At 63.1% G+C, this 23729-nt stretch overlaps 3 protein-coding genes and 1 long non-coding RNA gene across 4 annotated transcripts; 3 read left to right on the forward strand and 1 right to left on the reverse strand.

Annotated features, from left to right (window-relative positions):
- Positions 1 to 4867: 4867 nt before the first annotated feature.
- Positions 4868 to 11870, forward strand: SEMA4G (semaphorin 4G; the record flags this gene model as incomplete). Its single annotated transcript, XM_082486172.1, has 14 exons — positions 4868 to 4991; positions 6071 to 6219; positions 6772 to 6834; positions 6920 to 7018; positions 8196 to 8289; positions 8537 to 8650; positions 8761 to 8927; positions 9075 to 9244; positions 9409 to 9553; positions 9631 to 9853; positions 9945 to 10060; positions 10417 to 10568; positions 10762 to 10823; positions 10921 to 11870. The coding sequence occupies 14 exons, from the start codon at positions 4868 to 4870 to the stop codon at positions 11772 to 11774; spliced, it is 2532 nt and encodes an 843-aa protein (XP_082342298.1). The 3' UTR covers positions 11775 to 11870.
- An 82-nt stretch (positions 11871 to 11952) lies between these two features.
- LOC309674199 lies at positions 11953 to 12739 on the forward strand. The gene is made up of 3 exons (XR_014269372.1): positions 11953 to 12182; positions 12326 to 12449; positions 12532 to 12739. It is a non-coding gene; the product is annotated as an uncharacterized lncRNA (long non-coding RNA).
- Positions 12740 to 13403: 664 nt separating this feature from the next.
- On the reverse strand, positions 13404 to 14166 carry MRPL43 (mitochondrial ribosomal protein L43). The gene is made up of 3 exons (XM_082486179.1): positions 14014 to 14166; positions 13744 to 13850; positions 13404 to 13625 (listed from the first exon to the last, which is right to left on the reverse strand). Exons 1-3 carry the CDS (start codon positions 14142 to 14144, stop codon positions 13414 to 13416), a joined length of 450 nt encoding a protein of 149 aa, XP_082342305.1. The 5' UTR covers positions 14145 to 14166; the 3' UTR covers positions 13404 to 13413.
- A 181-nt stretch (positions 14167 to 14347) lies between these two features.
- On the forward strand, positions 14348 to 18941 carry TWNK (twinkle mtDNA helicase; the record flags this gene model as incomplete). Its single annotated transcript, XM_082486344.1, is given in 6 exon segments — positions 14348 to 14410; positions 14412 to 15669; positions 16199 to 16439; positions 17092 to 17199; positions 17567 to 17708; positions 18372 to 18941. Coding segments are annotated over 6 exon segments (2103 nt in total). The 3' UTR covers positions 18663 to 18941.
- Between the last annotated feature and the right edge of the window lie 4788 nt (positions 18942 to 23729).

Here is a 23729-nt window from a genome sequence, read left to right on the forward strand (position 1 = left end):
GGCACCCTGGGCAGGAGGCCATGAGCAAGCCCCTGTGATGGACGGATGGACACCACGGGCTCGAGGTGGACCTGATGTTTTATCGTCTGCTGGCTGGGCTCTGCAGCAGAGGCAGGGAAGTGCTGGAAGTTCGTCAAGGGCTGAATTAAAGTTGCCTGGCAACCTCCATCACGGCTCCTCTTCCCGCATCTCGCAGGATTTCCCACCCAAGGTCTGCCGGCTCCGGGGAAGGGGGACCCGAAACGTGCCGCGCTTGCTGCCGGGCAGGGGCCAGGCTCGCCTCTCGCTGGATGGCTCTTTTCCCGTAATTCCCTGGCTCGTTCCCACGCCTGGGAGCTGGGAGCTCTCCCTGCCTCATCCCCCGGGGCGGGAGCCTTTCGCTCCCCTTGCGCTGGGAACGGGTCGGGCTGTTTTGGCTAAACCCAAGGGCAACTCGCGTGGGTCCCCGGGGGGGTAAAGCCATGCAGGGCTGGTGGGAACAGGGCTGGAGGAGCTGAGGGGGCTGGGGCAGGGGGGTGTCACATGCCGGGGTTGCCCCCAGTGAGTGAAGCTGAATTGGCCACACAGGGTTTGGAGCGCCCGGGCTGGGCTACTGTAAAAAAGCGAGGTGTAAATGGTGGCTCCTGGTGCAGTCCCTGCCGGGAGTTTTGTTAAGGCTGTTTTGCAACTCCTTATCCCGGAGGAGACCTGCTGGAAATCCTGGCCCCCACTGGGAAGCTTATAGGAGTGCATGATGCCAAGGGGGGCTGCCCACGAGGAGGGGAGGAAGGTCCGTCAGCCATTCCGGGAGCCTGCTTGGGCTTTACTAGAGCTCGGCGGAGCGACCACAAGCTGTCCGTGGAGCGGCAGGATGGGGAAGCGTCCGATCCCACTCTGCAAATCTCTCTCCCACCATTCAGGATGAATGCTGGGGGCGAGCCAGAGAAGGGCTGCTCCCACCCGGCGTTTCCATTCTTTCTCCCGGCTTGCCTTTAAGTTAAAAAACCATCACCTTTTTTGGCTGTGCCGCCCAGAAAACAGGCACGGGGCCCCCATGAGACCCCAGCTGAGGTCTCTCCATATTTGCCAGCCCCACTGACAGCACAGCTTCCCTGCACCCCGGCTTGTGGCAGGCTCTTGCTCCCATGTTTTGCTGCCTCGTGGCTTATGAGGACTGCAGGGCAGCAGGAAGGGGCCACCATGGCCAGCAGAAAGCTCCCTGTGCAGTGGCCGTCGAGGGGTGCGGCAGCTTTGGCTGGTTTCTTTGGCTGGATGCAGGTTGGTGAGAGCTGCCGCCGGGAAATTCACTCATCAAAAGCTTTTTGCACCTCCAGAGACGCTGGTCGTGAGGATTTTAAGGAGGTGCCGACTGGGCCGGCTCGTTTGGGTGTGCTGTGCAGGCTGGTTGCCGGTGGGAGGCTGAGGCCGGCACAGTCATACTCGCACAGCTTCCATCGTGACCCAGTAAACCCAGTCAGACCTGACCGGGGCTCGCTCGCTCCCCTGCGCGCTCACGCACGCCTCTGCCACCCTGCTGCTTTCCTGGCGTTCCCCGGGAACCAGCAAACCCGTCCCGCCGGTGGGACCCGGTGCCTGGATCGGGCTCATCCGGCTCCGTGCCGGGAGCCGCAGCTGCATCCCCCAGGAGCACGGATAGCCGGCGGTAGGAGGGTGGGCTTTGGCCCCTCTGGACATTGCACATGGCAACTGGAGCGGCTGGTGCCTGGCTTCGCCCCACTCTTGGGGCAGCCACCGGCCCCGCGGCCAGGTCCTGCCTCCACCACCCTTTTCCTTTAGCGTCAACAGCTGGGGTGGGAGGTAGGGCTGGATTTTGGGTCCTATGTCAGCTTCACCTGTGCTGGGAAATAGAAGTAGATGAGGCACTGAAGGGCTCAGGAGCTCACTCCTGGGGATGGGATGGACTTTTCTGGGCACTTTTTCTCTTAAACCCCAGATTTTATCAGAGCTGCTGCTGCTTTTCAGCCTCTTCCTCTCCCCCTTTTGTCTCCCTCCCCTGGAGAAAACTCTCTGTGGCTTTTACCCTTCTGGCTTTTCCTTGTTTCCCATGGAAGTGCTGGGTTTGAGCAATCCAGCTGCCCCCAGCCTGACCAGTGGGTCCCATGGACCAAGACCTCCTCTGCCTCCGGCTCTCGCCTTCACCCAGAGCTTTTGAACTTGCATCCTACCAAGGGGGAAATCATGGGTTTGGGGGTGTCTGGTGTGGCTGCAGTCGGGTTGATGATCTAAGCAGGGTCAAGGATGGTTTCATTTCCTTCTTGCTCCTTTTTCCTCCACCCTAGGTATGAAAAGTAAAAAATGAAAAAAAAAAAAAATAGAGACGCTTGGAGCAGCCCTTCCCTTTGAGTAAAATATTAACTGGTTCTTACAGCTAACTGATTAAATGTCCTTTAGGACAAAGTTACATCTGATGCCGGGCAAAGGAGCCTTTGGAAATGGGTGTAGCTGCTCCGCTGGAATAAGCAGAGGAGCCCAGTCCCTGCGGCAGGGGAGGGTGCTCCCCTCTGCCCGACTAGGAACCCTGCACGGCCCCACAGCTTAATTTATTATTTTTATTCCCTCCCCCCGCCCCACTGTGCTGCCTCGGTGCTCACGCCGGTTAAATGTTAGCTGGGGCTGGCTCACAGCACGGCGCTTGCCCTGCGATAAGCACCATCCCTGCCTCCATGCCCAGCCGTGCTCCCGGCTCCAATCCCCATCGCGCCCAGAGCCCGGCAGCAGGCAAAGTTCAGGGCTTGTTTGTTCGGGGGATGATAAGGCGAGGAAGCCTGGCAGCGTGCAGGCAACTTGCAGGGCTGTTACTCATTTATTAGAGATTGTTGTTTGCCTTGTCGTAAGAAGTTTTCTCCTCCCCTCTGCTTTCCCGGCCCAAATACATGGCAGCTCTTGTGGCTTGTACGTGGTTCTGGTCTCGTGTCCCTGCGCAGAGGCCTGGGGAAGGGTCCCTGCAGCGGCCAGGGTGGCCCCGGTCCAGTTGGTGGGACAGGGCTGGCCGGAGTGCTTTTGAGTGCTTTGGTGCTCCAGATGTGACCTCGCTGCTTGCTGTGCCCCCAAAGCTTGGTGGGTTTGGCTCATGCTAGACACGGTGCCACCAAAGCAACTTCTTTCTCGTTGACCTCCATCCCCGCTCACCCGCCTTGCATCGCTCTGCCAGGCCCATCGCTCACAGGCTGACCCTTGGTCCAGACAGGGCTTGCTCTGCGAACAAGAGTTCCTTGGAGGGAGGATGCTCTGAGTCTCCGTCCTCTGCTCCCTGGGGAGCTCAGCCCTGCAGGCAGCACCCTGCCTGTGCCCAGGGTTGGGTCCTCTATGGGTGCTCTGTGCTGGGCTGGTGTCTGGGGGGCAGCGAGGCACGAGGGAGAAGGGGGGGACGTCTCCCCTCCGCTCCATAGCTAGGATGCTCTGGGGTAGCGGTCAATGCAGGTGTGAGGTCTGGGTCTGAACCCCGCCGAAGGAAACAGCGGTTTAGTGCAGGCTCCATGACCACGGCTGGATCCCACATCCAGTCCCTCACTTCTCCTTTTCAGCCCCAAAGCCCTTTTCGCTTTCGTTTCACTTTGGTTTTACCTCCCCTCTGCCTGAGACCCGGCGAGGTATTTGCTTCAGGGGAATTGTCTGCAGCAAGCGTGTTTGAACAGCTTCTCTACAGGGTCAGGTATTTGGTTTATATATACATCTCTCTATATAAAAAAACCCTCTAAGCAAACAAATAGGTGCTGGTTGCTTGTGGGGAGCTCTCCTGCTCAGAGATACCCAGTTGTCTCCTTCCTCCTTTGCGCCTTCAAAATGAACCGGTGGCTTCATTCAGTGCAGCCGGGAGAGGCGGGGGGTTATTCGGGAGGGCTTGGATGCATGAAAGCGAGAGCTGAGGTAGATGCTTAGCTTCAAGGCAACTTGGGATGAGAGAGAAACTGAAATCTTGTGGAAAAACACTGGGGGGAAAAACTGTGCTCGCTTGAAAAGACTTGATGAAGATGCCAAGCGGCTCCTGTATGGGTTTTGCTTTGCCCTGCGTCGCTGCATGTCTGTAGCATCCCTCCCAGCGCCACTGTCCTCGGGAGCCTTGTCATTTCAGGAGGTGCAAAACTTTGGGGACAAGTGCCTTGTGTGGCAAGAGATGGCCAGCTGTGCTTTTGGGGAGGAGCGGAGCCCTGGGGCTCCCTGGGAGCCACCCCGCTGCCCATCCTGGCACAGCTGCTCCGGGGAGTGGGGCTTGGGGTACCCCAGTGTGCCACAAGAGCCACAGAGGGGCTTGGCCCCAAGTCTTGCCCTCTGCTTTTGGGGGTAAATGTGCCTGCATTTTGTGTGTGAAAATGCAGTGGGGGATCAGCTGGCTCTGCCAAAGCATTTCCTTCGGTCAGGGGGTGATGTGGGAGAAAATGGCTGGTGCGATGGAAGGAGGAACCCAGAGCAGACCTGGAGGAAAATGAGCCTCCGAGCAACCAAACCAAGCGCTCGGCAAGCGACTGCCGCCTCTGCGATGGAGCGGGCACTGAGCCGGGGGGATGCTGCGGAGGATCGCTCCACTCAAACTCCCCTCCTTGCCCTGTGCTGGCTGCAGGCTCGATGCCTCATGCCGTGCCTCAGTTTCCCCTTTGGCAAGCGAGGGTTTGCTTTTCCCTGAAGCCGTCCCCAGGCTGAGGCCGTGCCAGGTCAAGCGTCCATGCGTGTGCTCAGCCGGCTCCTTCCCAAGCCTGCTTGCTTGTTGAGGTGCCAGGGGCAGCGGTAGCGTCTGACCCGGTGCTCTACGTTCCAGGAGGGTTTGGCTGCTGGCCCCATCCCGGGGAGCTGGGGAGCTCATCCCGAGGATCGGCTGGCCCAGCCCGGCAGCAGCAGGCTGGGCGACTGCCCTTGCCGGGGGAGCGGGAAGATGAGCGGAGGCACGGCCCATCTCTTGGCGGCTCTCTACATGGTGGCGGCGGCAATGGGCTACCCGTCACGGCGGTCTGCCACTGACCTGGATGCCACCCCCAGGACAACGGTCACCTTTGATGGTAAGGGGGTGTGGGTCTTGGTGGTGGCGGTGAGGTTTGGGGTCTTGCTGGCACCGCATTTGGTGCATTGGGACGGCGTCCAGCCTTCACCAGCCCCCCGGAGCGGGGGGGCTCAGCATGGAGGGGTGGCTACAGGGGTCCTCCTGTCCCCTGGGCTCCAGCAATCGGAGCTCGCATAGCTGGCTTGGTGCTGAGTGCCCGGAGTCAATGTGTTTGGAGGAATGGAGCAGGGCAAAGGCATCTCCCCAAAAGCCAGGGAGGGACAAGGACTTGCAAGGAGCCAGCCTTGGCCACCCCTTGACCCTGCCCAGCAGCCCTTGGAGGGTGCCCTGAGCCGGGCATCACACCTGGGCTGGGCTCTCATGGCCCAAATAGTCAGCAGGGAGCTTTCTTCCATGATTTTCTCTAGTTGCCACTGGGCTCTTGGCCTCCAGCCTCTGTGGTGTCAGCCAGCCGTGCAGCGTCATCGTGGCTTGAGCATGCACACGACTTCATTGACCTCGTTAGCAGAGCTCAGCTCAGCAGTCAGCTGCGGGAGAGGGTTTCATTTGCAGCTGGGGCGCTTTTTTCTCCCCAGGCAATGCCTCCTTTCACGGTGGTCATTCCCTCCCCAGCTGCCTCTGGAGTCCCAAGCCCCACGGGACTTTCTCCTTCTGTGGTGGGAGGGTCTGAGCCTGGCACTCCCTTTGCATGGCAGTTTTGGTTCAGGTTTTTTGCATCCTTCCTTTTGGGCTGACTGGGTTCAGTTTGGCACAGGGGTCACTGTCGGCATGTTTTCGCTTCCTCTACCGGTTCCCCAAACAGAGTGGCAGGTCCATGCTGGGCATGGATGTTGCAGCTCCCAGCCCTGAGCTGCTGTTCTAATTAGCGGGAAAAAATTTCCCCTGTGAGCCTGAGCCCAATTACTACATTTCGCCTTCTCCCCTCCCTTTCCTCCTGCTGTAACTGCTGGCACCATCTGCCTGATAACTTCAGTGGGTGCCTTCCCACCCACTCCTGGCTCCATCCTCTGTCTTCTCCTGGTGGCTCGCACCGTGCCTGCCCTGGGGTCCCCACTCAGCCCCCCATTCCCTTTGCAGAGCTGTCAGGCATCCGGCGCTTCAGCACGCACACCCTCAACTACAGCACCCTGCTGCTGGAGGACGACCGGGGCATCCTCTACGTGGGTGCCAGGGGAGCCATCTTCGCCCTCAACTCCAGTGATGTGACTGACGGCTCCCACCGCACGGTGAGCCCAGCCTCTGCCCACCGCCAGCTGGTTGTCCTCTCCTGTCCCACATTGTTTGGTCCCTGCCCAAATTGTGGCCACCTTATGCCTGCTTATCCTCCCATTTAGCATCTCAGGTCTTGCCTGGAGGTGCTGGCCCTCGGTCTGTCCCCAGGTCCCCTGTGGATGCCTGGTCCTTCTCCCTGGCCAAGCAATGTGGGGACAGCAGTGGGGGACAGCTCAGAACTGCCTGCTTCAGGGACACCCCGGCAGGATGAGGGGCAGGGGGGGAAGCACACCCCTTTGCTCCTCCCAGGAAGGACACTCCAAAATTCTCCAGGCTCCTGCAGGTGCTCTGGGGTTTCTACCTGCAGGTCAGGTTGTGGATCCGCTCTTGCCCCGGGTTGGGGGGATGCAGATGGGGTGCCATCTTGTGCTCTGAGCAGCTGTCCCGTCTCTAAATAAAAGAGAGGATTTTAGCATCTCTGACGGCTTTGGCAGAGGCCAGCAGTGATGGGGGGACCATGCAGTGATGGGGGGGTTATGTAGTGACGGTCCCTTTTCCCCTTACAGATCCACTGGGAAGCCTCCCCAGAGAAGCAGATGGACTGCCTGCAGAAGGGCAAAAACAACAAGGTAGAGCCGATGGGTGGGTGCCAGGTGCCTAGGGGGGCCGCCACCGCTTTCCATGGCTGGTGACGCCTGTCCTCCCCCTCCGCAGACCGAGTGCTTCAACCACGTGAGGTTTCTGCAGAGGCTGAACAGCACCCACCTCTACGCCTGTGGAACCTACGCCTTCCACCCACTCTGTGCCGCCATTGTGAGTACCGCCCAGCCCCACAGCTGTCACCCGTCCCCTGCCACCATGTCACCCCAGGGTCACGCAGCCCCCATCCTCTCCCACCATTTCCACCTGCAGCCCCACTCCCTTTCTGCCCCCGTCTCAGCCCCTCCCCAGCTCATGGTTGGACGCGAGTGACCCCCAGGCTGGGGTGGGTTGGTTTGGGGACGCAGCCACTGTGACGCAGGTGCCCAAAGTCCTCACCCCGCTGCTGGGGTTGGACTTTGACCCCATAGCGAGATGGCCAGGGGAAAGATCAGTGCCATGGGGGGGACACGTGGGCTCAGCGGGGTGGGATGTGCCAGCACTGGAGCTGGTCCCCAGCCCCTGCTGTTGCAGGGTCCCTTCCTGAAGCAGGGGCTGCAGACTGGCTGGTGGCTGGTGGCAAGTGTGCCTGGGGATGGTGATGGCAGCAGGGCTGACTCAGCGGCCCTTCCCCAGGGATTTCCCAGGCCAGGCCAGGGGTCCCCATGTGGCCATGACTCATGGCAGAGTGGCGGGGGGCAGCCACGTCCCCCAGCAGTGGGACTTTCACCCCTGTGCGGTGGCTCCTCGGTGAATTGGCTGCCCTTTGCCCACCTCCCTCCCTGAGCTGGGGGGCAAAGGGGCCTGAGGCTGTGTCCCCAGCATGGCCAGGGAGCCCCAGAGGGCCTGTGCCTGTTCCCACGGCCGTGCCACCTGTCCGGTTCGGCCATCGCACACCCTGGGAGTCAGGCAGAAGAGCTGCTGAGCTGGAAGGGCCCCGTCATTATTTGATGTGCTTTGAACTGCGAAACCCCAAGGAAAATAACTCCTGCCGTGCCAGGGATGTCACTCAGGGAACCCAGCCCGTCTGGGCAGCTTCTGCCGGCCAGGCACAGCCCAGGAACACTGGTTGTGATGGTTGGCTCCTGCTCAGCGTCCACGCTATGCCAAAGTGGGGTGCCGGGGCTCCCCTTCCTCCCTGAGCCCTCTCCCTGCTCTTGGCTGGGGGCTCTGGCTGTCCATGTGGTTTCTGACCGGCTGAAGCGTGCTTGGGGGGGTTGTATTGCCTGGACAAGGACATGGCCATGGACATCACTTTGTCCCCACTAGCAGCCTCTGCAGAGAGCCTGGGGCTGGCAGGCGAGGCGGGTCTGTCCCCTCCTGTCTGACCTGGTCCCCTGTTTCCCTCAAGGATGCCAACAGGTTCACATTGCCGTCCCATTTTGAGGAAGGCAAGGAGAAGTGCCCGTACGACCCTGCCCGTGGCTACACTGGCCTTATCGTGGGTAAGTGGCACCTTTCTGAGGGCTGGCAGGGACATGCGGGATGCCACCGACCCCGGTCCTGTCCCTAGCACACCCATGGGGAGTCCCCAGCCAGGTGGGGTCTGCATGCGGGACCCTCAGCAAGCCAGGACTTGGTCCTCCTCCTCCTACTTCTCTGCTTGGGGCATGGGAATGCTGGTGGCTTTTGGGGCTGTCCCTGCTGTCCCTGGGGTGCATTGCTGTGCTGACGGGTACCTGCCCTGCCCAGACGGTGGCTTGTACACGGCAACACGTTATGAGTTTCGGAGCCTCCCTGACATCCGGAGGAACCTGCACCAGCGGCCACTGAAGACAGAGGAGTCCCCGCTGCACTGGCTGAATGGTGAGCCTTCCCTGTCCCCCGGGACTGGTGTCACAGGCTGTGGGATGCTGTGCATCGCCACCACTCCCACGGTGGTCGCCAATCTCTGCCTCTCACTCCATGTCTCCCAGATGCCGAGTTTGTGGCCTCTGTGCTGGTCCGGGAGAGCAAGGACAGCCCTGTGGGTGATGATGACAAAATCTACTACTTCTTCACGGAGCGGGCGGGTGAGGAGACTACGTCCTTCTTCGACAAGAGCCAGGTGGCCCGGGTGGCCCGGGTGGCCCGTGTCTGCAAGGTAGGCATGTCCCCAGCCACGGAGAGCCAAGCGCTGCTCCTCCTGGTGCGGGGCTGTGTGCCTGCACCTTGGGGGAAACTGAGGCACGGGCAGAGTGGGCCTGCACCCCCACCAGCCTGTGCAGAAATGCTCCCTGCACTCTCCCAGAGCGATGTGGGGGGGAAGAAGATCCTGCAGCGCAAGTGGACGTCCTTCATGAAGGCACGCCTGGTCTGCTACATCCCCTACTATGAAGTGCTGCGCAGCGTCTGCAGCCTGGACGGGGGTGGCTGGGCCAGCACTGTCTTCTATGCTGCCTTCACCCTCTCGGCACAGTGGTGAGCGGGGCAGCTGCTGAAACGGCTGGGGCTAACAGTCTGCGGCACGGGGGGGACTGGAGATGCTCGAGCGGACGCACAGGCAGGTGCTGAGCACCTGGGGGTGCATTGGTGGGGAGCACCCATGTGTCTGCTCGGGCTCAGGTGGGGCTCTGCCCCCCCAGGAGGACCATGGAGGCCTCGGCTGTGTGCCGCTACAGCATCTCGGCGGTGCAGCGTGCCTTTGAGGGGCCCTACATGGAGTACCAGGACTCGGCTCGCAAGTGGTCCCGATACGACGGTGCGGTGCCCGAGCCCCGGCCTGGCTCCGTGAGTGCCCAGGGGTGTGGGGCAGAGGGGGCGTGGGGTGGCCGCATTCCCCCCTGACCCCCATCTCCTCCGGGCAGTGCATCACGGACCGCTCCCGCAGGAAGGGCTACAACTCCTCGCAGGACCTGCCCAACAGCGTCCTGGACTTTGTCAAGCTGCACCCGCTCATGTTTGAGGAGGTGAAGCCAGCTGACGGGGAGCCGCTGCTGGTGAAGAAGAACGTGGCGTACAGCCAGCTGGCCGTGGACAGGGTGCGGGCCCTCGATGGCCGCTCCTACGACGTGCTTTTCATGGGGACGGGTGAGCGCAGGATGAGTTTGCCAGGTCTCTGCTGGCCAGGCGGGGACATGCCACACTCCCTTCTGACCCCCCTGCACTGTGTGCTCTCCAGGGGATGGATGGATCCACAAGGCCGTGGTCGTGGGCTCCAGCATCCACATCGTGGAGGAGGTGCAGGTGTTCAAGGACCCACAGCCTGTGGAGAGCCTGGTGATCTCCCACACCCAGGTGAGGGGTGGAGGAAGTGGGGGGACACCATACATGGGGCACGTTTGTGCTGCAAAGCTGCCGTTGGGCTGTTTGGGGAACAGGGAGTATGTGAATCCTTGGTCACCCCAGCTTGGGATACACACTGGAGCCCAGCAGGGCAGCCTGGGGGTCAGGGACCAGCCTGGTTCCTACCTCCTTGCCAGGTGCCAGCTGCAGCCATCGGCACTGACTGCAGCTGGGGGCCCTTCCCCGTGCACCCCCACCAAGGGAGAGCTGTGCTGTAGGGCTGGGGAGAATCTCTGGGCACCGTGGGGCACCCCACAGCCCAGCCACCGCATGCCAGGGCAGTGCTGAGCCAGCCCTTTCTCCCCCAGAGGAGCCTGTACGTGGGGGCAGCCAGCGGGATCCTGCAGGTGCCCCTGGCCTCCTGCGCCAGATACACCTCCTGCTACGACTGCATCCTCGCCCGCGATCCCTACTGCGCCTGGGATGGCAGGGGCTGCCGTGCCACTGCCACCACAGACAGGTAGGGATGGGCTGCCTGTGCCTGGTGGGGTCCCCAAGAGACTTCCACCTGCCCTGCTGTGCCATGCTGTTACACATCACCCCGTGGCGCTGTTGCCCCAGTGCCACCCCCAAGGGTCTGACAGCTGGCAGCAGGTCTCCCAGTGGCTGTGACCCTGTCAGGGTAGGCTCAGCCAGGGCTGTGTGTCTTGCAGCACACGGCTAGTGCAGGACATTCAGAGCGGCAACGAGGGATGCTGGAGCAGCTTAGGGCGCGGTGAGTCTGCGCTGCCCCTTGGGACCATGGGGGATGCCAGCATCCGGCGTCCCTTAGGGTGGCTGGGACAGGTGCAAGGCAATGTGTGTCCCCGCAGGCTCCCTGCTGTGGAAGAACCGGACGGTGCTGCAAGGAGATGACGTGCTGCTGCCCTGCGACCAGCGCTCCAACCTGGCACGAGCTGTCTGGCTGCTCAATGGCAGCGAGGCACCGGGTGTGGGGCAGGACCGGCTGCGCGTCGGGGTGGATGGGCTGCTGGTGACGGACACACTGCCCCAGCACAGTGGCGAGTACCGCTGCTACGGGGAGGAGCGAGGTCTCCGGACACTGTTGGCTGCCTACAGCCTCACCGTGCTGCCCGAGTTGCCCCATGGCTCCACAGCTGCCCCGCGGCCCCACGCCGCCAGCCAGGCGGCTGGTGACATGAAGGTGGCTTACATCTCTGCCATCGTTGCCTTGGTGGTGCTATGCGCTGTGCTCAGCGCTGGCCTCCTTTACATGTCCTGCCTGGAGAAGCGCAAGGGGAAGTACATCCTGGGGGAGCCGCGGCCATCCAGCGTGGAACTGCAGACTGTCTCAGCCAACTGCCTGCGCAAAGGCCACCCAGAGGAAGAGGAGGAGGAGGAAGAGCTTGCCTACCCTGACGGCTGCCTACGCATCATCCCCGGTGAGGCGCCCACGGCTGCCACCTCCCCGGTGAAGGAGCTGCCGGCAGCCGTGCCCCCGCTGCCACCACCACCGCCACTGCCGGCTGAGCTCACCAACGGCGTGGGGGCTCTGCCCAACGTCCTCCGCAAAATGAACGGCAACAGCTACATGCTGCTGCAGCAGCAGGAGGAGCCGCTGGCCTCACCACTCTACAACACGTCCTTCACCGAGGAGCTCAGCAAGATGCTGGAGAAGCGGAAACACACACAGCTGGTGGAGAAGCTGGATGAGAGCTCTGTGTAGGGGCCGGGAGGGGGGTCCTGCCAGCGGGACCCTCCTCCCCTCCAGACCCTTCTCCCCGGCCCCTGCCAGCAGTGTTACAAGACAAAACTACCTCCTAGACAGCAGAGCTGGGCCGGGCCCGGGCTCAGCCATTCCTTCAGCTTTTCATTCACTTTTTAGACTTGCTGGACAGAAAAAAAAAAAGAAAAATAATCTATTTAAATTTGGGAGCTCTATTTATGTATAAAAACCCACCGACGGTGGCCACGAGCTGGAGGCAGGAGCTGGTGCCTGACTAAAGGTGGACACCAGGGGGAGGGAGTTTCTGTCTGTTTGTCCATCCAGGCATGAGAAATGTTGTGGACACGTGGACTCAGCCTGCCCCGCTGGGCATCTCTCAGCGCACAGGAGCCGGACAGCTGCTGAGAGGTGGGTGAGGAATGGGGAGGGGGGCTGGGGGCTGCAGGCACCTCTCATAGGGTGCGGGGTCTCTTCCTGGCATGTGGCATCTCATGTTGTGGGGACTCGGTGGCTGCCAGCCCCTGCCCGCTCTCCCATGTCTGCCCCCCCAGGTGGTTTTCCTCTCTGGGAGAGGACGATTCAGCGAGGGACTGAGCCGGGGCGAGGAGCCCGATGTCCCTGAACGCCCCGGAACAGCTGATGGAGTGGTGCGTGCCTACTGTGAGGAGGCCCCAGGTGAAATGGAGGGCTGGATGCCCTGGGGAGGTGGCACCCTTGGGGCCTCCGACCCTGACAGGGGTCTGCCCACTTTCCACAGGGCACTGCAGGGGAAGAGCGGGATGCAGCAGCGGACAGCAAGATGCACTGGCAGCCACCACCATGCCCTGCAGCCTGGCAAGGGACCAATGCAGCACCCACATCTCCCTGGCATCTGCAGTGCCCCCACAGCCCTGGACACCACATGCTTCTGCACTCCTGCATGTGGTGCTGTTGGAGAACTAGAGTTCAGGCACAGCTCTGTACCCTGTGGAACAACGTGTGGGAGGGGAAACGTCCTCACACAGTGGGGAAAAGCCCTGGACCAGGGCCTGTCCCCCTCTGGGGCCTCTGGCTCTTCATGGCACTTTCCAGGGTCTGCCACTGTCACTAAATTCCCCCCGACTACCCTCTGCTCCTGCCACCTCCTGGGGGAACCCAAGGGACTGCAGTGACAAAAGCATCTCACACCCCAGAGACAGGGTGGCAACAGTGGAAAAGCTGGGGAGGGACAGACTTGCAAGGATGTGTCTCCTCCCCTGCATTCCTCGCCAGCATCTCCAGGATCAGGGCACTGCCCAGAGCTCAGCTCTGCAGGGGGGGCAGGAGCGGGGTGGCAGCCCCCCGGGGTCCTTAATGGGCTGAAGCCCAGGCTCTCCTGCCCTGGAAGAATGAGGATTAGTGGGGAAAAAGCAAGCTGGATGCCTAGGTTCTCCCATCCCGTCCCCTCCCTTGATTTTGCTGCAAGGGGGGGCAATCCACCCCCAAGCACCGCACCAACCCCCCCCCAAGGAGGGGTATCACCCTCCGTGCCTGGCAGCCCTCGTTCACAGCCCCACATGTCCCCCAGCAATAAACATGGCTCTGTCTGGATGTGGCATGGCAGCGTCTCTCTGTGGGCAGCAGGAGAAATGGGACACAGAGGCATGGGGTGTAAGCTTTATTAAGGTTTCAGGCGCGGGCCCTGGACAGTGAGGGCGGAGGGTTTGTTGGTGAGGGGGTGCCACTGGCCCTGGACGCTGGGGTTGTTGGTGTGGAAGGGCTTGCGGATGCGGATGATGTCCAGACCGGACTGGCCAGCCAGCTTGGTGGCCAGCTGCACGATCTCCTCGCTCGTCTTGCTGGCGATGAGCTCCTCCCGCACTGTCCCGTTCACTGCAGCAGAGCAGGGGGGGTCAGGTCAGGCCGGGCCTCCCCCAACCCGCAGCTTCCCCCGGGGCGCAGCTGCTGTTCCCCCGTTCCTCTCCGGCCCCCCAAACAACCCCGTACTCACAGTACTCGGCCAGCAGCACCGGGGCCAGGCCGGTGCGGGGGCTGACATAAAGGACGACATCAGGGTGTCGCCGGGCAAAGTCCAGTGCCGCCTCCTCCACGAACTGCCTGCAGAGGGGGAAGTGGCCATCAGCCCCGGCGGGGTCAGAGGGCAGAGGTCACCGTAGCTCCCGCCCCAGGGCAAAGGTTATGGGCGGGATCACCAGGCCGCCTCCCCGCCCCCCCCATCCCGGGCGGTCAGGGGCGGCGGGCGCCGTGCCTCCGACGGTACCTGGCGCCGCGTGAGTCGGCCGCGGTGGGGCTGAAGAGGAGCTGGAGGCGCTGCAGCTGCCGCACGTAGCGGCCCACGCCGTTGTGCAGGACAGCCGCTAGGAACCGGCTGGGCGACCCGCGGCCCGTCATGGCGCCGCCCTCACCCGGAACCGGAACGGCGCCGGGAGGTGAGAACCTCCGCTTCCGGTCCCCATCTGGAAGTGACGCGCTGAGCGCGGCGGTGGCGGGGTCAGGCAATGGCGCCGTCCATGGAGCTCCACGTGAGGCGGGCGGCCTGAGCAGCGCCGGGCCGGGGGACCGGGGGGGCTGCGGGAGACGCGGAGCCGCCGTCGATGCGGATCGGCAGCGGCGCGGGCGGGTGCCGAGGCGGCCCGGGCGGAGGCGGGCGCGGGCGGGATGGCGGTGGTGCCTCTGCGGCCCTGCAGAGCCGCCGGCCGCCTCCTGCTGCTGTTGTGTGGGGGGGCGAGGAGCAAGGGAGCTTCCCTGAGCCCCGGGGTGCCGGGCCGCCTCACCCAGCGGCGCTACAAGAAGGACGTGCTGCCTTCCCCCGAGGGGCCCGTGCCCTCCGTCTCCATCACCGAGATCCGGCAGTACCTGCGGGCCCAGGGCATCCCCTTCCACGACGGATACAGCTGCCTCCACACCCCTAGCCTCTTCACGGACAGCCGGGAGAACCAGCCACCATCACCATCCGCCAGCGTCCCTTACACGCTTTTCATTGACAAGACTACAGGCAGTTTTCTGTGCACGGCCACCCTGGCCGAGGGCACCTGGCAGGACTTTCAGGCCAACGTGGAGCTGCGGCACCGTGGCATTCCCCCTGCCAGCTCGGAGGAGCCAGAGGAGGACACGCGACGGGCTCGCGAGGATGCCCGCTGCATCTGGGAACGGGCGCTGCCACTTTGGGACCTGCTGGATGAGGATGAGACTAACAAGACTAAGGCCATGTTCGGCATCTCCCTGGTGACAGATGCCACCCTGAAACGCTTTGGGGTGCGTTATCTGAGGACTGCCAAGTCCCTTGTCTTCCCCTGGTTCAGCCCTCGTGATGCGACCCTGAAGGGGCTGAAGCTCGTGAGGGTGGAGAAAAAGGGGGATGCGATATCTTACGTGGAAGAGACTTTACCCCGTTTCGATTCCTATCGCAATCTCTTTGGGCTGCCCCTGATCAGCCGCCGAGACACAGAGCTGGTCTTAACCGGGTGGGAGCTGGACGCCCTGGCCTTGCACCAAGCTACTGGGGTGGCCAGCCTGGCCTTGCCACGGGGGGCCACCTGCCTGCCCCCTGCCCTCCTCCCCTACCTAGAGCAGTTCAAACGCATCACGCTGTGGCTGGGCGAGGACCTGCGCTCCTGGGAAGCTGCCAAGCTCTTCGCCCGCAAGCTGAGCCTCAGGCGCTGCTCCCTCGTGCGCCCTGGTGACCTCCAGCCCCGGCCGTTGGAGGCTCTCAACCAGGGCCTGAACCTCACCAAGATCCTGCGTGCTGCCTTGCCTGCCAGCCACAAATCCATCGTCTCCTTCCGGCAGCTGCGCGAGGAGGTGTTCGGGGAGCTGGTCAACACTGAGCAGGTGGCTGGCATCAAGTGGGCACGCTTCCCCGAGCTCAACAAGCTGCTCAAAGGGCACCGCAGAGGGGAGCTTACCATCTTCACAGGTGATGGGCAAATGGGTGGTGGATGGGGGGAAGCAGAGGGTTCTTTGGTGGTTTCACACTCCTGAGGTTGACTTCTCATGAGTCTTCCTGGTCCCTTTCTGCTCATGGCTTCGGCTGAGCCTGTTGTGGGGGTGTGCGAGAGGCTGGAGTGCATTCCTGGGTGCTGTGGGGCTGGCCACACTGGTGTGGTGATGCACTCCCTGCCTGGGGCGGCACAGGGAGTCCTGGGGTGTCCCTTCCCCCTGCTCCCATCCGCTGCCTCCTGTCTGAGCTCTCCCTGTGCCCCGCTGTCAGCTGCACAGCTCTTCCCTGCAGCCCACAGGAAGCCACTGGCCACTGGAAGTGACATGTGTGTGCCCAGACACACAGCCTCGTGTAAGACGGTGCTTGTTTATGGTGGGAGTCCTGAAGCTGGGCTGCTCTTAGTCCACTCCCTGGTGCTTCTACCTCTAAACAACCCCCTGGTGTATTTAGGACAGGTCAGATCTTCTCCCCCAGCTAATTCCTCCCATTGTTGTCCTTGTACCAGGCCCAACAGGCAGCGGGAAGACAACCTTTATTAGTGAGTATGCCCTGGACCTGTGCATGCAAGGGGTGTGCACGCTGTGGGGCAGCTTTGAGATCAACAACGTCCGCCTGGCCAAGATCATGCTGACGCAGTTTGCCACCCAGCGCCTGGAGGACCAGCTGGAGCTGTATGATGAGTGGGCTGACCGCTTTGAGGACCTTCCGCTCTACTTCATGACCTTCCATGGCCAACAGAACATCAAGTATGGTCCCACACCTTTGTCCCCGGTGGCTTTTACTCCTCATGGCCTATGCTGCAGGGCCCTGGGGATCTGGGGCTCTTCTCCTGCAGTGGGTTGTGGTTTGGGGCTAGCAGGAGGCATGTTGGGGATGGTCAAGTCCCTGAATTAGCACATGGGGACTGTGTGGCTCAACTGGCCGCATCCCTGCTGTTGTGAGGGCTGTCACAGCCTCCCTCTGGGGTGGGGATGAAGGGAGAAGACCTGTCCCTGTGCTAGGAAGCTGCTTCAAAACCACCCTCTGTCTCTGGCAGGTTGTGTCCCCCCACACCCTGCTCATGTGGTAGTGTTGCCGGTTGCTGAGGAGGGAGGACCTGAGTGTCACCACAGGCTGGGGGGATCACAGGACAGCGGGAAGGGGCTGTGAGGGCAGCAGTTGGGTCCTCCTGGTCCAGCTGCCCTTACCTGTGGGGATGAGGCTGCCCCATCCTGGGATGGAGATGTGGGGGTGGGACATGCCCCGGGCCTGGTGGTCAGCAGCCAGCTGCCATTGGCATCAGCCTGGTGCCTCCCCACTCTGCCTCTCCCTGTCCCCGTGCCTGGCTTAGCAACCTCATCCTCGCCTCTGCTCATCCCTGTGTCCGGTCCCGGCTGATCCCGGTCTCCCCCCACCCAGGACAGTGATTGACACCATGCAGCACGCCGTCTACATGTATGACATCACCCACGTGGTCGTTGACAACCTTCAGTTCATGATGGGACATGAACACCTCTCTGTGGACAGGTAGCCCTTCTTCAAGCCGTCCCCTCCTTCCCCCGCCACCCTGGTTGCTGGAGCTGGCCCTGTCAGGTGTCACAGCAGGGGCTGGGGACCCACACTTGGTGTCCCTTCCTCCCAGCTTTGGTGTGGCAGCCCTGTTTTGTTGAAGGGCAATCACTGCCCTGGGGAGGAAAAGGTGGGAAAGGGCGAAACAATTGCCTGTGATGCCTGTTGTGCCCCATCCCTTTGCCTGTGTGAGCCTGGCTGCTTCACAGCGAGCAAGCCCAGACCCCTGGGTGCCTCCTGCTGTGGGGCTGAACCTGGCAGCGCCTTGCTGCCCCTCCACACCAAACAGTGCCAGCCGCTGACTGCGTTCTTGCTGCCATGGCAGGCTCGCTGCCCAGGACTACATCGTTGGTGCCTTCCGCAAGTTCGCCACGGATAACACCTGCCACATTACACTGGTCATCCATCCCCGCAAGGAGGACGATGAGAAGGAGCTGCAGACGGCCTCCATCTTCGGCTCTGCCAAGGTGAGCTGGGCTGGGGTGGCCCTTCCTGTCCCTTGGGCACACCATGTTCCCAGGAAGGGGCTGGGATACATCAGACAGCCGTCCGCAGTCCCGCGAGCACCCTGAGTCATCGCCGGGGACCTGAAAGGTGCTGCGGGGGGCAGAATGTCCCCAGGACTCCTGTCACCCGCTGACGATGTGTGGAGTGCTGATTTGGCCAGGCCTTGGTTGGGAGATGCAGACAGGGAGCAAACCCTTTGCCAGCTAAAGCTCTGTTGGGGCTTTAAGTGCAGTTAATTAATGCTCATTGACTGTGAGTGGGATGTAGTATGAGATAATTAAAGAAGGAGCCAGGGAGGGTGCAGGGATGAGCTCTCCAAGTGTTCCAGTCTCTGCTGTGATGCTGAACAACCCTGCAGTGGTGGGCAGGCGGTGCTTTGTGAGTGGCCCTCTGTGCTCCCTCGTTTCCCCAGGGTGTGCTGTGGCTTGAGCTCAAGCCTGTCTGCCTGATGGATCACTGGGATGTCCCAGAGGAAGGCAAGGGGTTGGTGTCGGGGAGGTGCTGGAGTTGCTGTGGCCTGGGATGCCCTGTAATGGCTCAAACAAACCAGGGAGGCAGCCCCTGAGCCCTGTGAGTCCAGCTGCATCCCCAGCACACTCCTGGAGATGTTTTTCTTCCCTCAGGCTAGCCAGGAGGCTGACAACGTCCTCATCCTGCAGGACCGTAAGCTGCTGACAGGGCCAGGGAAGCGCTACCTGCAGGTGTCCAAGAACCGCTTCGATGGGGACGTGGGCGTCTTCCCTCTGGAGTTCAGCAAGGCCTCGCTCACCTTCTCGTCTGCCGGCAAAAGCAAGGTCAAGCTGAAGAAGATGAAGGAGGAGAAGGCGCTTTCAGCCAAGAAAGCTCCAGAGGGAGGCTCAGGAGCTGCCAAGAAAGCTCCAGAGGGAGGCTCAGGAGCCGCCAAGAAGCCCTGAGCCTGGCAGGTCTCTTCCTCAGTCTGTCGGGAGGGACAGGGACTGGTGCCTGGAGCATGGGGCTCAGGTATGCCAGCCCCTTTCCCCTGGGAGCAGCAGCCACGTGCCACTGTGGCCCTTTCTCCTGCATGAACAAGCCTCTTGGCCACCAACACAGTCTCTGAAACATGGGGCCACCGTGGGAGGAGGAGTGGGCTTGTCCCAGAGAAGAGCAGCCAGGAGAGGGTGCTTTGGCAAATGCTTGCCTCTCTTTCTGTACTGGTGCTGAGTGCTGGGAGCATGTTGGGAGCTGCAGAGTCAGTGTGGGCTGGGTAATGGGGGGGTAACCTGCAGCTCCAGGACTTCAGGACGTCTGGACCTGGGGCAGGTCGTTCAATTGTGGGCAAAATGGAACTGAAATCCTGGGCTGTCACTGGTGGGAGGGACTGTGCAGGGGGAGACTGCATGGGGACACATGGCAGGAACCATCCTGTCGTGGGTGGGAGTCTCTAGGCCTGATCCTGACTGGGATGGAGTCAGCAAGGGGAAAGTGGTGGAGGGGAAGCATTGAGAGATTGTGGATGGCTCTTTCGTTGGAGCTGTGCGCTCTTGGTGGGACGTGGTGGGAGCTGGAACCCCATGGTGTTACTGCTCACTGTGGGCTACTATGCTAACACCTGACCCAGCCACTTTGCTCAGGTTCTCCCCCGGCCCCTTTCTCCAGGGGGGCATCACCAGCAGTAAAACCTTGGGGGATACAGCCCTGCCTCGCCTCCTGGGCTGGGAGGATGGCCACCCCCGTGCCCTCTGGGCTGCAGGGCAGCAAATACTGTGACCTGGCCAGTCCTTGCCGTGGTTGGATGAGCCCACGGCTGGATCTTGGTCTAATCCTTTTTTTTTTTTTTTTTTTTTTTCCTCCCCTTCCTAGTTTTATTAAAGCAAAAATGTGAGTGCTGTTCCTGTGCTCCTCTCCCTGTACCCAGGGGACCCTGGGGCTGGCACTGGGGGGGACTTTGGGGCTGGGGAGAGGGTGAGAGGATGCGGTCCCAGAGGAGGTCCCCAGCATACAGAGCATCCTGCCCCAGCCCTGGCACACGGGTTATTACCAGCCTCCGTGCCAGGCATAGTTTTAACCTGAGCCATAATGAGGGACCGGGGCAGGCGGGCAGAACACACCCAGCCCTGGGTTTCCGGGGTGCACCAGCTCTCCAGGGCCAGGAGAGCACCATTGGGTGCTGACAGCACAAGTGTGAGCCCCCCCGCCACTTCCCCAGGGCAGGTCAGGGGTGGTGGAGGAGGAGGGTCCCTGGGACGCAGAGGTAAGGTGGGGGAGCCAGGCTCTCAGCACAGCTGGGTCAGGGTTTGTGTGGTGGCATGCGTGGGGGCCGTGGAGTCCCCCATTGGCCTGAGGGCTACCTCTGGTTCCCTGGCCCTCCCTTTCCCCCTGATCTAGCCCAGGGTGGGTGCTTGCACAGGGCTGTGGGGTGGAAGTGGGGCAGTGGGAAAGCCTGGGACCCTTGTCTCCCACCCATCCCTCCTTGGGGCTGGAAGGGGGTGATGGAGCTGAGTCGGGTGGGATCCTGGGTCATCCCAGACCCCGGGGGGCACCCACAGCTCCCTGGGCTGCGGGTGACTTGATGTGGGTTTAGTTTTTCTACCTTTTCCCCCCAGTTAAGGGCTCTTGGAGGGCTGGGGGCTGGCAATAGCTGCAACATCTCATGGTCGGTGGGGGGATGTTAAACGGGGCAGGTGGGGGCAGCCCCTCGGTGAGGTGCTGGGCTACTCAGATAATTTGTAGGGGGCATATTCTCAGGGACGACCTTGAGCCCGTGGGTCTGGGGAGGCTTTGGGGGATGGAGAGCTCTGGAGAGGGGGGGCTTGGGGACGAGCCCCACCTCCCAGCCCGGGAATTCCCTGGAATCGACGTGACTGGGACTGTGCTGGGCAACGGTGACCCACGCGGGGGCTCCCCCGATTCCCGGCTGCCCCACGCACCCCACAGCCCGCCCCGTATCCCCATCCCCTTCCAGCTCGGGGGGGGGCGTGGCCTGGAGGGACAGGAGGCGGAGCCTGGCGTGGGGGCGGGGTCTGGGGGCAGGGCGGGGCTTCGGAAATGGGGGCGTGGCCTGACGCGGGGCGGGGCGGCGGGGCGAGGCGCGGCGCGGGAGGGCGGCAGCGGGGCGGCGGTGAGTGCGGGGGCCGGGGCCGGGGCCGGGGCCGGGGGGGGGGGGGGGGGGGAGCGGGGCTGCGGCGGCGCTGGGGGCGAGCTGGGGGGGGATGGCCGAGGCGCGGAGACCCCGGGAGGCGCTTCGGGAGCGGGGGGGGACGCTTCGGGGGAGCTGCCGGCGCTTGGGGTGTTGTGGGGGCCGCGCCCCCGGGGGCCGATCTGGGGGAGTGGGTCCGGGGCGCTCTAGGGAGGCTGGGGGGCAGCGGCGGCCTTGGGGCGCCGTGGGGCGCTTTGGAGGTGTTTCAGGGGTATTTTGGGGGCGTCCTGGGGATGCAGAGGCCCAGGGGCTCCATGGGGCACTTTGGGGGGTCGCGGGGCACTTTGGGGGTGCTTTAGGGGAGCTGTGGGGCAGTGCAGGCCCGGGGCCCCCGTGGGGCACTTTCGGCGTGTTTTGGAGCACTTTGGGAGTGTTTTAGGAGCACTTTGGGGAAGCTGTGGGGCAACAGAGGCCCAGGGGTTCTATGGGGCACTTTGGGGATGTTTTAGGGGCACTTTGGGAGAGCTGTGGGGCAGCAGAACCCCAGGGGCTCTGCGAGGCACTTCGGGGGTGTTGTGGGGTGCTTTCGGAGTGTTGTGGGGCAGTACAGGCCCTGGGGCTTCATGGGGCACTTTGGGGGTGTCATGGGGAACTTTGGGGGTGTTCTAGGGGCATTTTGGGGGAGCTGTGGGGCAGCGGGGACCCAGGGGTGCCATGGGGCATTTCGGGGAGTCATAGGGTCAGGCAGGGTGGAAGCAGCGGGGTGCAGGCTGGGGGCAGTGGGGGGTGGGTGGAAGGGCAATGGGGGGTGTGAGGTGGAGAAGGGGGGGCAGCATCACCCAGGGAGCCTGGGGATGGGGGGGTGAGTAGAGGGGGAGCACAGCTAGGCATGGGGGGGTGTCCACCCCACACGGGCCAGGTGTGTGGGGAGAGATGAGGGGCTGCTCCCCCCTGCCTTGGGGGGTCCCTGAGGTGCCATCAAGGTGTGGGGGTCCCTGGGGGCCCAAAACACACAGCAGCTCAGGGTGGGGGACTGGCCAAGCAGGGGCCGAGCTTTCCCTTGCCGTTTCGGGGTGGGAACGGTGGGATCCAGCTTTGCTGCACTCCGGCTGGAGCGGCTGGCAGTGACGCCGCCCCAGTTGCTGACTGGTTTTACTGGGTGGCTGGAGGGAGGTTTCACAGGGCGCTGACGGCCAGCCGGGGGGCTGCCCCCCACCCCTGGCCGGCAGTGGGACCCTCACGGTGGGCTGTGGGGGCTTGCAGGAGGGAGAAGATGGAGTACCTTCCCACCACCGCCGAGCGCGGGGCCCCAGCGGTGGCAGCGTCCCCTCCATGGCTGTGCAGGGACCCGGCTGTCCCCAGGGGCGTCCCCCTGACCCGCAAGTCCCGGGGGGGTTTCCACTGGGGTGCTGCACCGTGCCTGGCTGCAGCTTGGGGGGACTGAGATGTTCTTTTGGGACAGGGTACCCCATGTCCCTGCCAAGTCCCTGGTCCCTGCTTCTGCCACTCTGGCAGCGTCAGGTCCCCACTGGGGGCTGTTGTCCCCACCACCCTCCCGGGGTGGCCGCAGCCATCCCTGGGCGCTGGGAGCAGTGTATCTGCCACCAGGCTCCCCTGCCATGCCCTGTGCCACGCTGGCATGGGGGGCTTGGGCAGGGGGAGCTGTGGGGGGAACAGGGACCCCCATTGCTATTTGGCACCCTGACTCCCTCCTCTTTCTCCTTCCCACTTCAGGGGCCGGCAGAGCCGTGTTCGTGGTGTGGGGGCCTGAGCGGACCGGACGGATGGGCAGCAGCTGGCGAGGTGAGCCAGGAGGGGGGGTTTCGGGGGTGTCACCCACCTTCCCACCTGGGGATGCCATGGGCACGGTATGAGGTCATGGTGCCCGGGGATGGCACGTGCCAGTGGGGGTGATCATGGCAGGGGGTGGGGGGGCTGGCTCGCCAGCATCTCTCCCCTGCTTGCCCCCCCCTCAGGCGCTGGCAGGCGGATTGATTTCAGGTGACAGCTCGGCAGGCGAGACCATGCGGGCAGCGGCCCCCCCTGCCCGCGCCCTGTGCCAGCTGCAGCCATGTGCAAGATGCGATGAGGCAGCGGGGAACGGATCCGGCCCGTCGGCTGCCTCACGTCACGTGGGCGTATGGCATCGGTTGGGGCAGGGGGGGCTTCAGACAGTGGGGGCTGCACAGCCCACCCAGTTGGAGGGGGGCATGCGGGGCAGGAATGAGGGGTACCCATGTGTTGGGGCTGGGAAAGAGCCTGGTGCCTGCATCCTGGTCTGGCAGCTGCCCCTTTAGTGGAGGGGGTGGCTGGCAAGGGTTGAGGGGGGGGTGGACAGGGGCTCCAACCCAACTGCCTGTTACCCTGGTAGCAGAGGGGATAGAGGGAATTGCATGGTGCAGCCCCCCCACCCCTGTGGTTGGTCAGGGGAGAGACCCCCTGCTCTGACCCCCGGGTGCCGGGGCCTTGGTGAGCAGATAGGCAGGGGCTGGCGGCTCTCCGGGGGACCCTGCACCCCACTGTGGGTGGGGGGCACCCTCTGTGGGGTCACTGCGTAGAGGTGGGGGCTGTGGGGCAGAGGAAGTGGGTGTCCGCAGTGTGTGGGGCTGTCCCGCACTCTCCGTGGGGGCTGTGCTGGCAGGCACCATGGGGTGGGCAGTGCCGTGGGGTGGGCAGGCTGCCTGAGAGCCGGCTCTCTGCGGGCCTCTCGGGATTCGCCTCCAGCTCTGGCATGCTTCCCGCAGCGGGGTCACGCCAGGGCACGGCGGGTGGCAGGACTGCATCGCCACTGCCCCACAGTGCCATCAACACCCAATGGCCTCTGGCACCCGCGGGGTGCTGAGCCCGTCTTGGGGGGTGGGGTGCTGGTGACATCTCCTCCCGG

The sequence above is a fragment of the Vanellus vanellus genome (genome assembly GCF_965231255.1).
Source record: "Vanellus vanellus genome assembly, chromosome: 7".
Taxonomy (NCBI): domain Eukaryota; kingdom Metazoa; phylum Chordata; class Aves; order Charadriiformes; family Charadriidae; genus Vanellus; species Vanellus vanellus.

Excerpts from the sequence above, each read along its gene's own strand:
- MRPL43 (XM_082486179.1), bottom strand. The coding sequence starts at position 14,144 with ATGACGGGCCGCGGGTCGCCCAGCCGGTTCCTAGCGGCTGTCCTGCAC. Across the intron at positions 13,851-14,013 it reads GCCGACTCACGCGGCGCCAG|GCAGTTCGTGGAGGAGGCGG; the intron begins GTACCGTCGGAG and ends CCCCCTCTGCAG. Across the intron at positions 13,626-13,743 it reads GGTGCTGCTGGCCGAGTACT|TGAACGGGACAGTGCGGGAG; the intron begins GTGAGTACGGGG and ends GCTCTGCTGCAG.